The 17,321-nt window shown below is 37.4% G+C and overlaps 1 protein-coding gene across 1 annotated transcript; it reads left to right on the top strand.

The window, feature by feature from the left end:
* Positions 1 to 3,556: 3,556 nt before the first annotated feature.
* LOC306855650 (LIM/homeobox protein Lhx5) lies at positions 3,557 to 13,758 on the top strand (the record flags this gene model as incomplete). The annotated part of the gene is made up of 5 exons (XM_079394441.1): positions 3,557 to 4,104; positions 6,129 to 6,352; positions 8,551 to 8,828; positions 12,000 to 12,165; positions 13,394 to 13,758. The coding sequence occupies exons 1-5, from the start codon at positions 3,932 to 3,934 to the stop codon at positions 13,756 to 13,758; spliced, it is 1,206 nt and encodes a 401-aa protein (XP_079250567.1). The 5' UTR covers positions 3,557 to 3,931.
* Between the last annotated feature and the right edge of the window lie 3,563 nt (positions 13,759 to 17,321).

The following is a 17,321-nucleotide window of genomic DNA, read 5'->3' on the forward strand; positions in this document are numbered from 1 at the left end:
GGAAGTGTCCACTAAATAAAGCATGCACAAATTTGGCCCTCTAAACACTTCTGTCTGTAAATTACACAAAAAACACTGAAGCGTTTTATCTACTATGCATGTATTCATGTCCTATTTATGCAAAACTCGAGAGATCACACTTGTATGATATCTTTGATAGACACCCAAAGCCTTTGAGACCAATATAATGAGGACATTTGCCTTTAAATGAATCACATATGCTCTGCTCTTTCGGTTTATGGAGCTTTGCAAAGCTTATTGCATTTAAGTGTAAATGCATTAAATATTTCATTTGTTCTTCTTTTATACATAATGTTATATGCCAGTGTAGATTTTTGTAAATTGTAGATTTGATGCTAATCATCAAAATACTGATAATTTAATGTAATTATTTTGACACTGAATTGAACAGTAATGAAACAGGCTTTTTATGTCGAGTTTTCTGACTCTGCCTCTTAAATTTTAATCAGTTAGGTGAATTTAAAGTTGAACATGATTAAGAAAATGAGACAGAAGTAAATACAAGAATCACTATCCACTCATTGAATAATCCACAATAACTATATTTATTTAACTTGAGGTCTGGTGTTGAATGATTTAGGTCTTAGTGTATCTTAAAGTGGATTAAGTGAATGGCTTATCAGATGTTTAGGAGAGGGGCTAATATTTTAATATATAATAATTTTTCATAATTACAGTCTACTTGTGTATATATTTTTTTTCTTTTATGAGAACAATATGCATCAACTGGAAGTAAAATCAAAAAGTCGGTGAGGGTGGGGGGTTGTGGAGTAAAAGTACATATTGTTTTTTTTCCCGCGTTCTCTATTCATACATAAATGTACACATTATGTGTGGACAGCTTTTCCAAATGTTGCAGTAATTCTCACAATGAGTATTCCATTGATGCAAACCAACAGAAGACCCATTCCCAGAGGTAACTATAGAAACAGTGAGCCATTTATACACTTTTCATTACAATCGGATTTAGGTGGTACATCAATAAACTCATTGCACTTCATTTAGGCTGATTATACATTTACATATATAGTAGGCTATTTAAAAAAAAAAAAAAAAAGGAACACATTGCTCTGAAAATTAGCCTCCATTTAATTAAGCAAAAATTTATTTTAAGAAAAATGCTTTTTAAATATCGAAATTGGTTTCTAATATCCATCCCTCCTGGAAGTCATTGAATAATTCACACACTGACTTGGATGTATTAGTCACTGCGAGCGAGCACAAATCCCTCCCGTAGTTTTCAGCACCCTGGACAGTTCCTGCGTCTGCGCAGGTGCCTCTGTACGTTCCACTAACGTTTGTTTGCATTGCAGTCTTGGACCCTTTCTCTAGTGCGTCATAGCACTTTAGCCTATTGATTCGACGTAGAAGAATGGGCTCTCAATAACAGTTTCCAGTCCCAAATGTTAGCTTTCCCATGCATCAAATGATAACACATTTGTTCATATATGATGCAAGTGGGAAGGTTCTGTGTTATTTAAAAGCCGCTTTTAATGAGTTGTTCACAGAGTTTTGGGTGCATATGTGTGTACGCACAAGCTGTGGGCAGACTCGCTATTTAACCAAAAAGACTCGACAAGGTTAGGCCAGCCTGTTAATGGCTCTTCTGTCAGGGCGATTGTAAACAGATGGCACCTTTAATTTTAGCATTTAGCTATTTAAAAATATGCAAATGACTGGCAGTAGCCCAGGCGTGCATTTCACTCATATTTGCTTATTCGCGGAGGGTAACGTCAGGGGGAAAACTGAGGATTTCTTAAATAGGAAGTCAACAAAACAATACTTAGTGAGAAAATAAATAGCGTGCATCGCGAAGGGATTAGAAATGTAAGCGAAGCCAAACTCGCTGCCTGCCAAGAACAGCGGGGGTCCCGAAACTCGCCCTTGGCTCTCCTTTTTTCCAGCATGCAGCCCACCGGCATCCCCTGACTCCAAATATTACCAAACACTATTTAGTCACTGCTTAAATCCTGCATGTTGTAAAGGGATTATTAATTTCATGAGAGAGATAGATAGAGAGATAGATAGAGAAATAGAGATAGATAGATAGATAGATAGATAGATAGATAGATAGATAGATAGATAGATAGATAGATAGATAGATAGATAGATAGATAGATAGATAGATAGATAGATAGATAGATCATTTTACCTTATGTATTTTAAGTGAAACACAATTCTAAAAAGTTTACAATCATAATAATAATGGAAATATAAAATTTATTATTATAGTTTTGTTGTTTTCAATCGTGTCAGACATATTTTATTTAACAATTGGCAGAGCATTGGTTAGTGTTTACGTTCGCGTTCTAATCCGATACACTAACACTATAAACTACGTGCTATTGTTTACATGGAGAGAGGGAAGCAGGTAGACAGACCACGGGTGGCCTGATCCGGATTTATTCCAGTGATCAGACATACCTGTGGCTTTCAGAACCCGTGAAAACACAGCTCTTTGACAATGTGCCGCAATGATATTACCGCATAACATGTAACGCTAATGCATAAGGAAATGTGGCCAACCCTTTCATTGGCTAACAATAATAATGAAAAAAATCGCACGCTGATATTAGTTGTTTTCCTTTTAATTGAATTAAATTATATCTTGTGACTTCCGTGTTGACAGGCTACACAAAGCAGAATACCTGTAAAAATGTAAATTAGGTTTAAATTTTAACAGTATATAGGCTAATATTTAAAGTAATTTCCGCTTAATGTTAAAAAGCTGTTTAAGATTGTGAATTCAGTCTCTAATTCTCTCGAATAAATTAGAGTGCATGTAATGTTTGCATTTCCACAGCTAACAAAATGATTACCTGGGTAAATATTTAAAATCCCTTCGATTTGTGGCTACTTTGTCAAACCGCTGGGCGATCCGGTACTCTCTATTGATGCGAGCCAGTATCTTAATCCAGTGCATTTCCCTGTAAATAGCTTTATGCATGAGAAAAGAACGGGATCCCCCACCGCGCGCACAGATCACTCCTTCAGAATTAAGACGCAGCGATGGCTATTTGGATTTTCTACTTATTTTCTTTAGACATCATGCAAAAGACGTGCAAACTTTACGTCTATAAGTTTGTCTCTATTTATCGACCATTCTACCAATTAATTACCTTATGGTTGCCACTAGATTTAAGTTTCAAATGCTGTATTAATTACACAGAAATAAATGGAGTCAAATAATCTCAAAAGTCTATGAAGAAATCGAACAGCGTCTTTCAGTCCAAATGTGCTGTCCAGAATCCAAATGAGGCCAAAAACGCAAGCCTTCTAAGTACACAGCACATTTTCTGATTTTACTGGTCGAGTCCAAATTCGGTAGGGACAAAAAAATAGCACGTCGAAAAAATAATTAGCTTTACCACCCTCAGCCTTTATAGACGTTTTACCAAACCCAAGGTAGAACTTTGGAAGCAATCTGAGAGTACCAATATTTAAACCCGTTGCCATGGCAACTTGTCAGCGATTGGCCACCGCGGCGTTAGTACAAGAAAAACGTCATCAAATCTGAATACGGATGCGAGAGGCTCCCGCGAACTGGAACAGAGTGATGCAAAAAGTGTCGGTGAGGTGAGTGGACACATGCAGGTGGATCAAGCGCCCATAACCAAACTAGGAGGAAAACTTGGAGCAGCTTTTTTTGTTAGCAAACTCTCTGCAACGAATAGATTTATTTTCTGATTCTGTGGATTTCTGGATGCCGACAGGTATAATGCATAACAATCACGTCCGGAGTTTTTACCTCTAGGCGTGGTGGAGACACGTTCTCAAGACGGAACATTTGCTCTGTTGTTGCCTCCCTCTTCAAGAAGCCAAGACGTTGCTACGCACCGATTCGTGCGGCCCCAATCCGAGGCGCGGTGCCCGTTTGGGAAGGTCGGCTCTCGGTCCCCTCCAGGGCGGAATGATGGTACACTGCGCGGGGTGCGAGAGGCCCATTCTCGATCGGTTCCTCTTGAACGTTCTCGACCGCGCATGGCACGCCAAGTGTGTCCAGTGCTGCGAGTGTAACTGCAACCTGACCGAAAAATGTTTCTCCAGGGATGGAAAGCTCTATTGCAAAATTGACTTTTTCAGGTAAGATCTGAAGCTGCTTGCATTCGGGCTGCCTCACCTCATCAAACTTCTGGACTAATCCTCATTTGAAGAATGTGTCATGTAGGATTTACTACCTTTGTTTTCCTCTTATGCGGATGAGGTTCATTTTGTGGATTAACCTGCCTAAAATGTGTAATGTACTGTTAAACCTTTGATCCTCCGTCGTTCATTAATAGCTGTTTGATTGATGAGCCATTCATTGCTTATTGTATTCACACGCTTTCGGCGTGAGAATTCCTCTTGAAGACCTTTGTTCACATGATTGTGGGAAAACTATCTGTTCGTGAAGTAATTGTTTATTTTACCCGAAAACACGTTATTATTTTGCGAATTATTATTATGCATTTGAACCCTGGTAGGCCATATATTGGAAAACTAATATTTATATAAAAATATATATATAAAAAAAAAAACTGACTGCTGTGTTTTTTCACATTTATCCAGAAATATAAACGAAAATTCCAGCGAACAGGATTTCTTTTTAATATGCAGGAAATATATCATTGAAATTCGTTAACTTCTAAACTGATAGATAAAATAGCAAAGATAATTTAAAGGTTTTAAAATTCAGAAACGATTTAATAAAATGAGCGTTTAAAAATAATTGTATTAGTCTAGGTGAAATACTCTAAACAGCAGCCTAGCTAAACTCCTAAACATAAATTAATTTAAATAAAAAATGCATCAATAAAATATGCACTAAATTCTTAAAAGATTAGAACCCAAACAACACAGTTTCAAAACGCCTGTGTTGCGTAGGCCCTACCTGTAATGATATTGTTGTAGTCTCAGAACAGGCCGCTTATTTACTTATATTAGTCCTTAATATCGCTAAATGTGTTCTGTCAGGTTTTCTTCTACTTTACATTTCTCTGAGCTATTTAATGTCATCCAGTGTTTAAGCTTTCATATGTGCCATTGTTATCCCAAACGGCCTTGACCATCACGTTCTATGGGGCCCATCCAGCTCTGCGCTTGAATGTAGAGCCATTAGTGGGGCGAAATAGTAATCACCCGTAATGCGTCCATTTGTTGTGTAAGTAGTGTTATGGCCTTTCACTGGGAGATGCATTTGAAAAGCGCGAGAGCGACTCGATACCATAACAAATGGGGGAAGATTTAGTACATTAGTGTTAAAATAAACCCGAGGGGAGAAAGAGAAGGGAGTAGTGCGCTTGACTTGCCTCACAACCAAGACTGGCCTGGCCTGTAATTGGCGGATTATCTCTCAGTTCACAGAGGATGAATGGATAAATGTAAGAAACTCAGGTTTTGTATTTGCAGAAATACAAAAATGTAGTTCCATTTTTATTTTAACGACGACTCAAACTAATCAAGATATTAATATTATAGGTGAACAGACTTGCGTTTGTGTTTAACACCTAAAATTAGGTTTTGGTATCTTGCCCAATCCCACAATATCAATGACTTTTTTTTTCTACTGCCAAATTCCTTCAGAATTATGGCATGGTTTATTAAAATGATAATGCCCGTTATAAATATTAAATATAATTTTTCCATTTAAATGATTTAAAATTATTTGGTTAAATTATAGCCTACATTATTATTTTATAATAATAATATAATTTTCAAATCACTGTCAGCTGACACAGTGAGTGAAAATCGGGTGTGCGTGCTCCACCGGTATTGCAGTTATTTTAGTGACATTTTATGATAATATTCCAGATAATGAATTGCCAATTTACTTATTGCATATTATACAAAATACACAATACACAGCATGTACATGCACTTGGAATGGAAAATAAATTGCCGAATGCATTTCGGTATTCAGTATGGTCCTTTACAGTCCCCGTTTGAGTGTCTGTAAAATCAACAATTATTGGCACAATATGTAGTCTAGCAACTGGATTGCAATATCATCAATATCCATGACGCCACCTTTGTGTTGACCATTAGGCTTAATATGCTGCGGTTTTGTTTTTATATATATAGCCTATATAAAATATTGTTCTGTATTTCATCTCTGTGTCCCTCTGCAGGCGTTTTGGTACGAAATGCGCGGGCTGCTTGCAGGGCATTTCGCCCAGCGACCTCGTGAGAAGAGCGCGCAGCAAGGTGTTCCATCTGAACTGTTTCACGTGCATGGTGTGCAACAAACAGCTGTCCACGGGCGAGGAGCTCTACGTCATCGACGAAAACAAATTTGTGTGTAAAGAGGACTACACGAGCGCGAGCGCTATCAAAGAGGTCAATTTAAACTCGGGTGAGCACGACGACTGGAGCTGTGCGTTTAAGAATTGTGTGTGTGTGTGAGAGAGAGAGAGAGAGAGAGAGCGAGAGAGAGAGAGAGAGAGAGAGAGAGAGAGAGAGAGAGAGAGAACGATGGTTTCCATCTCTCTGAAAGAGTCTGACTCAGTTGTGTGAATTATGGGGCAATGACTTGGCGCTCATTTTTTACCTGAATCTTTTAAGTTATTTCAAAATGACACTGAAACGGCAATTCATATAAAATAACTTGATTAACATGATTCCAGTTTCGAAATTAATTTAGATTTTTTTTGCGGGATAATTAAAAGTAAGAACATCAAAAGTCTATGAAAAATAAGTTTGGCTGAAGTATTTGTCATTTGTTTCTATTGTTAGCCTATTTATTAAAAAAAAAGCAGTGAAGCAATTATTTTTATTGATTAATAGTTAGCCTATATCGATGTCAATATGGAATAACCAGCATGCAGGAAGCCATTTTACTGTCACGTGATATGAAATCTATAAAATAGAGAGAACACCTTTAGACCCTCTTAACTGAGTCAAGGTCATTACATTAATTTTGGTCTTTTAAATGAAATGCTTAAAACTCGAAATTAATAAAGGAGGAAACAAATATTTGAAAATAACGATTAAGTGTCCCAGAACAACATTTTTACTTGATAGTTACACCATATGACATTATTCATTAAGTAACATTTTTTTGTATATATTTTTGTACAAAACTGTAGGCCTATATGGTTTTTTTAAAACTAACACGAATACAGACAACTGTTTTTTTTTTTTACTTGGTATGTTTTAAACTAGCCTAGATATTGATATTTCTTAAAAATGAATGTAGCCTATTCCTCTTATTAACATTCAGGAAAGCGCATTCGTTTTTCATTTAAATCAATACACATTAAAATTTTTTAAAACATTTTAATTGGTGTGTTTGTTTGTCGTCTACTCATTATATATTGTTTAACGTGCTCTAAGTATCTTTCTAAGATGTAAATGCACATTAACAGAGCCTGTGTGTTGTATTCAAATGTAAAATCCATTGAAAGAAAACAACTAGCCCGATTCAGAGGTGTGTTGGTTCACTATTTACGCGTGTCCCCGTGACTGTGATGCTCACGAATGTTCAGAATCACGGACAGGCTGTTTGTTTCCCAACACAGATGACATCATTATCGCCTCCACTTGTGGGTCAGTGCTAGTCCAATTAATTGAACAGCGAATGAGTGCTTCGTCCAGTCGCTTTAAAAGGGACGAACAACACTCAAATTCATTAATGCTGCAAATGGTCTTTTGAAATTTGTGGGGTGCTATTTTTTTACAGTAATCTTGCTTTGAATGACTTGTATAAATGCATATTTAAAAAAAAAAAAAAAAAAAAAAAAAAAAATCCAGCCAAGGCCACTATAAGGATAAATCTCGCCGGTTTTTAATTGATCTTCAAAAACTCGCTCGCAAAAAAATTAAGCTCGCATTTTTTCTTTTTAACTTAATTTAGAATTCTAGTATAAAAGTGAACGTTTAAAATGATGCAATGATAGTCCATGTTCGTGAATATGATTCAGTCAATCAATTTTTCATTGCAAGCTGATGACTCTTTTGGTTTAGTGTTGTCCATCTATGGAGAAGTGTCCATAACTCATTCTCATCAGCCCATGCGTTCTTGTCAGATAAACGTCTGTAGTCGTCTATCCCAGCTTCTCAGACAATGACAAGCTGTTATCAAGCACAGCAGCCTGTCCCAAGAGACAACCAGACTTAATTCCTCCGATATTTTGCAGAAGTGATCCACGTTTTATTTTCTCTTTTGTTTCTTTTCTTTATTTCATTTTTTTTGTCTGCCATATTAAAGCAACAAGGCCCCAATATTTGATGATCTTGCGTGAAACCCACAATCAGTTTCAGCGTAATTGTGCGTGCTTCAAACGTTTACACACAAATAATGGAATAGTACAGGCCTATCAAATTAAATTAGTTTAGAACTGTGTAAATTAGTGTCTATAGTAGGCCTACTTATTTATTTAATATCCATTTATATATTCACACAACACATTATAAGATGCAACAATGCACATTTTTATTATTAGCCCTACTTAGAGCTTCTATTGTTAGGCCCATCTCAAGAGGATGGTGATCGTATATTACAGAGAACACAAAGTCTAATATGTTCCTCGTTGGTTCTTCATCATACTTCAGTATCATCATGTACGGACCGGAGTTTATCGCCCGATCTTCTGGATCCGATCCAGGACGACACGAAGGAGACGGACAATTCCACATCCTCAGATAAGGACACTAACAACAACGAGAACGAGGAGCAAAACTCGGGCACGAAGCGGCGGGGCCCGCGCACCACCATCAAGGCCAAACAGCTCGAGACTCTCAAAGCCGCGTTCGTGGCGACGCCGAAGCCCACGCGACACATCCGAGAGCAGCTCGCGCAGGAGACAGGACTCAACATGCGAGTCATACAGGTAAGAAGACATTTGGATTTATTATTTTATTTATTTAGGCCATTTTATATCTACATTTCTTTCAGATTTTAAATATTCTATCAGATAATGCAAGCATGCACCTTATAGGATATCTCTACGTGCTTTTTTTGGGTCATTTATTTATTTATTTAACACCGTTAGGTACAGAGTAGGCCTACAACCACTACTGTCATAGAGATCTCTCACGTGTTTATTAGAATTAGAATTTTATGCTGATTTCTCCTATTTCTCCAAAGTTTTAATTCAACAGTTGTAGCCTACTGTACAAAAGCTTGGTTTGACATTTGACAAGGTCGACATTTGAACATCATGCCCTGCTGACAAACTTTACAAAATACAAAGTGAAAAAAGGAGACACGTTTAAATTGTTTGGAAAGTTCATCTGAAGGAATTGCACACCAGTTAATAATAGTAGGCCTATAATAATATAACAGGTAATGAGCAAGTTATAGGCCTATATATATATACACACTTGGTTTGTCATATTTGTAGTGGTGTAATGGTCTGGTACATATATTATGACAAAATACAAATATCGGTTGGAACTTTCACAGTTGTAAAGCAGTTAAAGTTGTTAATGGATTTTTATCAGGTAGTAGGCCCTTATAAAAAAAAGTGAGAATGTCAGCTACATGATAGGCTTGTCAGTTCCTGCTGAGAAAATATGAATGTGAAAGACAATCTGTTCTGACAGCAATTACAGTCAACGGTTCCCACTAAATTTAAGAACTTTGTTTTTAAAATGCTGAAATAAATGATGAGGTGAAATTTAATTGAAAAGGCTGACAAACACAACCATGCTGTAAAGGTCAACACCGTTAGTAAGAATGAGTTTTCCACCAGTTGTCAGTGAAAAAGTATTTAACCCTGAAACATTTAGTAATTTACTAATTACAAGGATAACTTGAATACAAATCTAAAGAAATGATCAAATTCAGCAGAAATACAGCATCTTAACATGAATTTTTCGTCATGTTCATATGAAATCCACATAAAAGTAAAAAAGCAAAAGGATCTTGATTCTTGGTCTCTGCTGACTAAAGTTATCCTGGGTTATATCTGTGAACTCAAGCACACAGCTCATCTTCACGTGTCACTGTCATCATCAAGAAATCACAACCCTCTCTGAATCCCAGCAAGGCTCAGTGCTTTGTTTCTGAGCCAAAATGGAGACGGCCTTTGCCACACGTCCCCGTTCATTTGTTATGTGTTAAATGTGGATTGCGCTCTGTGCGGGGAGCCCTCCGGAGCCATGCCGGTTCAGCAGCATGTGTGTGTAATCCCTAAGCAACGCTCACTCAGGAGGAGGCAAAACATTTCCATAAAAATGTACCAAACAGTTAGCCGATTGTTCTCAATAAGCAGGTGTTGCCTTTGCTGAGCATGGAGAGGAATGCTTAAGTGGTTTAAGGTAGAGAACATGTTTTGTCTCTCTAATATAGTCTCTCTCACTCTCTTTTTCTCTTTCGTACATGGCAGGATTGTGCCTCCACAGCAGACTAACTTGTTGTTAGCATATATTATGCAGTGGCAATGCAGATTCAGGCATAAATGTGTTACATTGTACCATCATGCATAACAATGTAGTCTTATGTCAGACATTTTCACATCATCCTCTGCTCTTTGTTCCTGTGCAAGCAGTTTATATGACAACAGTGTGAAAAACGGCCCTCGCGGTGTGTGTTGACGCACACGGCTGTGATTCTTTTGACTAAAAGGTTATATTTGAGTTCCACCAGCACAGTGGTGTGTCAAATTGCCTTGGTCTTACTAAAAGATTGAAACAATGTTCGACAGTGATGAGTCTGATATTGCATCTGTCACACACCGTTATATCAGGTCTATTTGTAATGAGCTGGCGGCGCTGTGATCAAACGATACTTGTCAGCACCGCAGTGTCTCAGAAATTATGTGCGTGCATGCACTAAGATGAGGGACTGGTGAAATCATCACAGCATATTAATTTTTGCAGGAATATAAATCTTGAGAATCTATTGCATTGTAGTTCGGAAGACGCATTTAACAAGCCAGGTAGGATCAGTTATTATGTGCTAGTTTCTTTCATTAATAGGTTGAGCTGCAATATAAACATGAAACAAGAGAACATTTGTTCATGTATGGATGTATGTATGTGGGTAGTTGACAAATAAAAATTGGATTGTGTCCTATGGTGTGACATAGCAAAAATGTAGAAAAAAACTTATACAAATAACAAGAGAAAAATGTATCTTCATTCTTAGAGTTACAATAGCATGAGAGAGGTTTATCTTCAATGTTCATTTTTCTTCTGTCACACCATTGGACACACTGATACGTCAACTACCCATGTATACACACACATATACATATATATACACACATATATATATACACATATATATATTAGACATTTCAAAGCTTAGATAGCACTGTTACAATGTTTCGATGAACATTGACCTGCAACAAGTTGTTTATGTGTTTCTTCAAGCAGATGTGATGCTAATACAAAGAGTGTTGCTAGTACATCACTAAGAGTATTATTTTCCTCATGCAAATGAAATGAAATAAGGAAAAGCCACCTTCATTTCATTCCAAACCTACACTGTAAAAAGTGATAAGTTGACTTAACTTAAAAAAAATTGAGGAAACCCGTTGCCTTAAAATTATCAAGCAAATAATAATAAAAAATAAATAAGTTAAGTGAACCTAACAATTCACTTAATTTTTTTTAATGATTATTTCCTTGATAATTAAGGCAACGGGTTTCCTCAATTATTTTAAGTTAAGTCAACTTATCACTTTTTACAGTGTATATACCATTTGAAGATATTTTGAAAAAATGTTTTTGTCTATTCATAGGGTCAATGTTGTTTGGACCCCATTTACTTTCAAAAAATATTCCTCAGAATATCTTCTTTTGTGAAGAAACAAAGTCTCTTTAACCAACATAAGACGAGTCATGATGAAAGTAAACATCTTGTTTAGTTGTTTTATATGGTGTTATTACTTACACCACTCATCTAAACCATCAGGTCACCTGGAAAAGTATAGGAAATGACCCGTTTTCTAATTGGAGAGTAATGTGAAATGTATAAACATGTGAGGTGCATCTCATCTCACTTACCTCTGTGTTGTAATTACATGGTATATAATTGTGGCTTTGCCTTGTAGGTGTGGTTTCAAAATCGGCGGTCTAAAGAACGCAGAATGAAGCAGCTCAGCGCTCTTGGTGCTCGACGACACGCTTTCTTCAGGGGACCACGCAGAATGAGGACACTCGGAGGAAGACTAGAGGACCCTGACATAATGGGCCCCGGAGGATACAGCTACTATGGAGGTACATAAACACAAATAATGTTCTTTTTTTGTCAAAACACGTTTACACACAATAACATGAGCTGTCTCTCACACACATAACCCGTCTCTTCAAGGCTTTCCTCTTACCTTGAAAGCACAAAGACTCTTAAAACCAGTATCACCCTCAGAGATTCAAGACAGAATCCAAAAACTACGATTATGTCATCAGAGCATAAAACAAGAAATATAACACAGGCATCCAATGGAGTTCATTGGAGAACTCTGCAGAGAAATCTGATTAACAAGACCCTGAAAGCAATAAATTGTGTGCTTTACCTATTGTGCAACATTCCAGCTTGGTCACTTTGATTGGATTTGCACATGCACACTCCTGGTATGTGACATACTAACAGGTGTTTGTCAGAGATGCGAGCTGTTTTCATTTCTGTAATGAGTGAACATAGCAATACAATCAGAATACTGACACCAACCATTCTACAATTAATTGAAAAAGTGCATATTTCAAATCCCTCAAAAAGCATACATATCCAGCTTTGAGAACATGGAAACAGATAGACATACTGATCTCCAGAGGTCTGGCATTGGTGATTCGACTATCTATCACTCAGTGAGCAAGTGGCGTTTCTTTATAGTAAAATGTCTGTTGATGATTGATTAGCACATTAAAGTATCACAACTGCAGGGAAAAAATAATGGAATTGGGGAGGAATGTTAATGACTTTCTGTAGCACTAATTATATAGGCCAATCGCAAAGGTATGACGGAGTGAGAGGATGGATATGAGAGTAAAAATGAAGAAACATGCCTCTGCACTCTCCTACGATTTCCACATTTATTTATATCCTCTTTCCTCACCTTTCATTATTTTCATTCATTAGCACTGTCTTGGTTAAATTCTCGTAATAATTTTTTTTGGTCGTAGCCAAACTATTCTGACACATTGTTTTGTAGAATGAGAAAAACATGAAATTGGGCATCAAATAAAAGTATTTCTCATTGTGAGTTAATTAAATGTCATGTACACTGATTTTTCAAAATGGTAAACAAAACAGATTTGAGTATGTTTTACTCTTTTCTACTTTAAAATTTAACATTTAACTCAAGGTGCTACTTGTCAGTTTGTTTTAATTATTTGTGAAATTGGCTAGCAACTGAACTGCTTCTACAACATTTTTTTTCCAGTGTACTTAACTTTTTTCTTTTAAATATAAGAAGCATTACTGATTGATCTTTGTTTTTCTCCTCAGAATACCAAGGTGACTACTACGGGCCAGTGGTCAACTACGATTTCTTCCCTCACGGACCCCCTTCCTCACAGGCGCAGTCTCCAGCCGAGTCCCCTTACCTCCTCAGCTCAGGTTCAGGAGCCCTGGAGGGCGGCCCGGTCTCCGCTCACCACCCCTCAGATGACCAAAGGTTCACAGACATGATATCCCACACAGATAGCCCCAGTCCCGAGCCAGGCATGACCGGACCTCTCCATCCCAATCCACAGGGGGAGGGTGGCTTCACAGGGGGTCTGAGTCCACCCTTCCCCCTGGCCAACAACACCAGCTACAGCGGCCCCATGTCCCATCCTGGTCAAGAAATGGGGGAGAACACTGTTTGGTAGGACAGAGACATGGGAAAGACTCTGAACTATGGACACAAGAGGGAAATCCACCCTAACTGGTCTGCCTTAGTGCTATAGGTTACTGAGGGAGGTTTTATCAGCTGGTCATGGACCAGAACAAACCAATATTTGGACCTGAAAGGTGGAGAGACATCGTGCAAATGCCCCTCTCTTGCAGTTTAGTTTCTAATGTCAAAGGATGTGTATTGTCAGTGGTCATCTTGACCAATCACATTGGTTTGATTCCGTTGATATGGTTTCCTGAGTTCAATATTACAATTGCGACAATAGCGCAGATGTTCATCCAAGGGGTTTTCTACTGCTTTGACTTACTGATTAGTAAAAGCTGTCAAACTGCATTTGATGGTCAGAAGAGAGCTAGTACTTAAAGGTAACACCATTTTCATCCTTTCGTTGGCTTTAATTTCTTCCTTTTCTGAGATACTGATGCTCAATTTGTTCACATTTTAAAAAACGTTTTCTTTTCTGTCTTAAAACTGGTCCATTTGTAACATATTTGGTTCATTCATTAACTGCTGAATTTGTTCATTAAACTTTTTGATGAACACTCAGTTATACCGGTGTTCTGATGAATCTATGCCTGTCAAAACACTTTGTGCTAATCAAATATCTGATATGTAATTTGACTTTCAGGTTCACTGAATCAAAAATTATAACATGTTTCAGAGTAGAACTGTTATGCTATGGTCAAATTGACCCAAGAGTTACAATTTGCAATCCAACAACTAACCTTAAATATCCAACAAGCTAATTTATTATAAACGTTTTCTAATTTTAGTATACAAGATATCATTAAGTTCTACACAGAAATACTGATGTTAAGTTGCCGTAAATCTCTGTTAAAGCTACCAGGGCTAAAATGTCCCTCAAACAGCAAAGAAGGGTTAACTAAACATTAGGTTGACTATAAGTGGTAAATGATTTTCGGTTTGAAAACAACTAGGGGAAAATAACGCTTAGCATTGATACGTCCTGAAGCTGTATATACATCTACGCTTTTGGTTGTTTCAGTAAGTAGTTTTTCAGTAATAGTTTAACAATTATCAATTCAAATTTTTTAATTAATTAAAGTTCCATGACATCACCATTAGCTTTTGTGACATCACACAAGAGGAAGTCGCCAACTTAAAAAAAAAAGACAAAATCAGTAAGAACTTTGTTTTATCTCTTCAGTATTCACAGTTATAAACAAACCTATGCACCTGCAACACATGGAGACATCTGCCTTACCCAAATCGCTTCCCATCCCCCATCTTATACATAGAGGCCTTTGCCCACACAGTGATCTGTCATTGAGAAGCTCACAGAAACGCCTGACGAGCCTGTGTGTTGTTCAACTTCATTTAACCTTCGCTTTAGTACCTTGCTTTGAAAAAAAATGTTTTAATGGAAATGATTTTCAAAAGATCATTGAAGCCATAATGAAGAATCTCCTTTAACAGCTGAGGTCTCTCTTCTCAATGGGGGGAAAACAAAAGGACGGGACAGGCAACATCTGTGATTTACCACTGCACCCTGAACAGCCTCCAGACTGAAAGCAAGCGCCATCTGATGGGCTAGTGAAGAAAAACAAGCGTCTAGACAAATGTCACCTGGACATAGGGGGCATAATAATTTTGTAAGAATTTAATGAACTAGTTTTGACACTTTAGAATTTAGAAACTGGCATTACAATATTTAGGTTTAAAGGATTCAAGGTACTCAAAAGGGAGTATATAAATTGGGTTACATTTAATTTAAGACATCCCATTGTATGCTAACTGTAAAACAAAAATTTTCATCAAATGTTAAATGTTACATTTTGCTAAACCAAATAAGCACTCAAAGTACGGGTTCATTGAAACAGTTTTTTAACTGTTAATACAAATTATTTAAAATGAACTGATATTAGTTTTGTAAAAAAAAAAAATAATAATAATAATCATCAGACAAAAAACAAACAAAAATCAGTCAACAGAAAACAAACCACCAAATAAAACAAACAACAGAAGTCGCACAAAAAAAAAAAAAAAAAAAAAAAAAAAAACTTAGTTTGGTCAACAAAACTAATTACCAAAGTCACTGAAAAACTAAACCACCAAACAAAAAAGTTGAAATGTCACAAAAATACAAAAGGACTAAACGAACCTTGAGAGACCACCAAACAAAAAAGCAAAGTTTCCAAACAAAACAAAACCACAAAAGATAATTCAATAACAAAACAGAAACTAAAATCATCCTAGCCAACCAAACAAATCAAACAAACCAAAAACCTTATTATAACTAAACAAGACAAACTATCAAACAAATCAACAAAGAAATGCCACTAAACAAAAACCCACAAAAAATAAAAATAATACCCTTAAAAGGTTACCCTTAATACTAGGTCTGCCATCAAGTTGGGACAACCTGGAACATTATCCCAGGAATATTTTTTTTAATAAATCCATTAAATAAATTGTTGGAGCCCTTAATGGGTATTTCCAAAGTGAACATATTATATTTAATATAAATAATTAAGTCATTCCTATAAATCCATTCAAACGTATCTGCAAAGTTTTCCTACTCTCCCTTATGTCGGTGTTGACAGCTATCACATTCAAACAACAAACATGCATTTCACATGTCTCTGATTTCATGCCCAACATGTTTTCAAGGTTATGACTCTTATTACTCATGCATTTAGAGACTTGTAGGTCCCCCTCCTTCCCCATTCCTTGTCTCAGTGGGCTCAGGTGGGCCTGCAGAGGACCACGCAGGCCCCAATTTTCCCCCTGACTGGTTTTAACATAAAGGGTAATGTGAGAGGAGCAGGCACGGGCTCTTCCACACCATCTCCTCCCCCAGAGGGAGACTCTGAGCCGGGCTAGATCCTGCATGCAGCCCCTCCTGCCGTGGAGAACGTGGTCTTCAGTGCCACCATACCATTACTGCCTGCTATATCCCTCTATTATTTACTTCTCCTCCTTCTCTCTGTTTGCTCCCTGGAGCCTACCAGCACCATTTCTCGTTCGGCGAGGTAGAATAGAGGTCTTTATCTCAGGGAGGTGAGGACGATAAGGCAAGGAGCTCTGGGACTGAAAATGTGTCTGTATACACATACAAACCGGAGCTTCATGGGCACACTTGTATATCTAAGAAAAAATCTTTACACTTTTATTACCCAAATATATCCGATGTCTTGGTTCTGCACACACACACACACACACACACACACACAGAGCAAAGTCCATTATCACACGAGCCTTTTTGTAATGGATTTCCTTGTTTTGCTTCAGTGAGAGGGAAGAGGTGGTGGTGGAGGGGAGAGAAGCCTTCTGTTGTTGTTATAAATCACCTGCTCGTTCTCTCACACCTCTCTCCCTCCCGTTTCTCCATCCCATGCTATCCCACAATGCCCCCCTCCACTCAGCACACAATCAGCCCCACAGCGCAGGAACCCCCTATAAAGTCTCTTTCACTGCAAAGCCTCTCAGCACCCCTCCTCACTTCAGTTTGCTTACTCTATCGCACTCTTCAGCCTAGGTTTTTTTTTTCGTTCTCGTCACCTTTTCTCTTCTCTT

This window comes from Barbus barbus (genome assembly GCF_936440315.1).
Source record: "Barbus barbus genome assembly, chromosome: 36".
NCBI classification, from domain to species: Eukaryota; Metazoa; Chordata; class Actinopteri; order Cypriniformes; family Cyprinidae; genus Barbus; species Barbus barbus.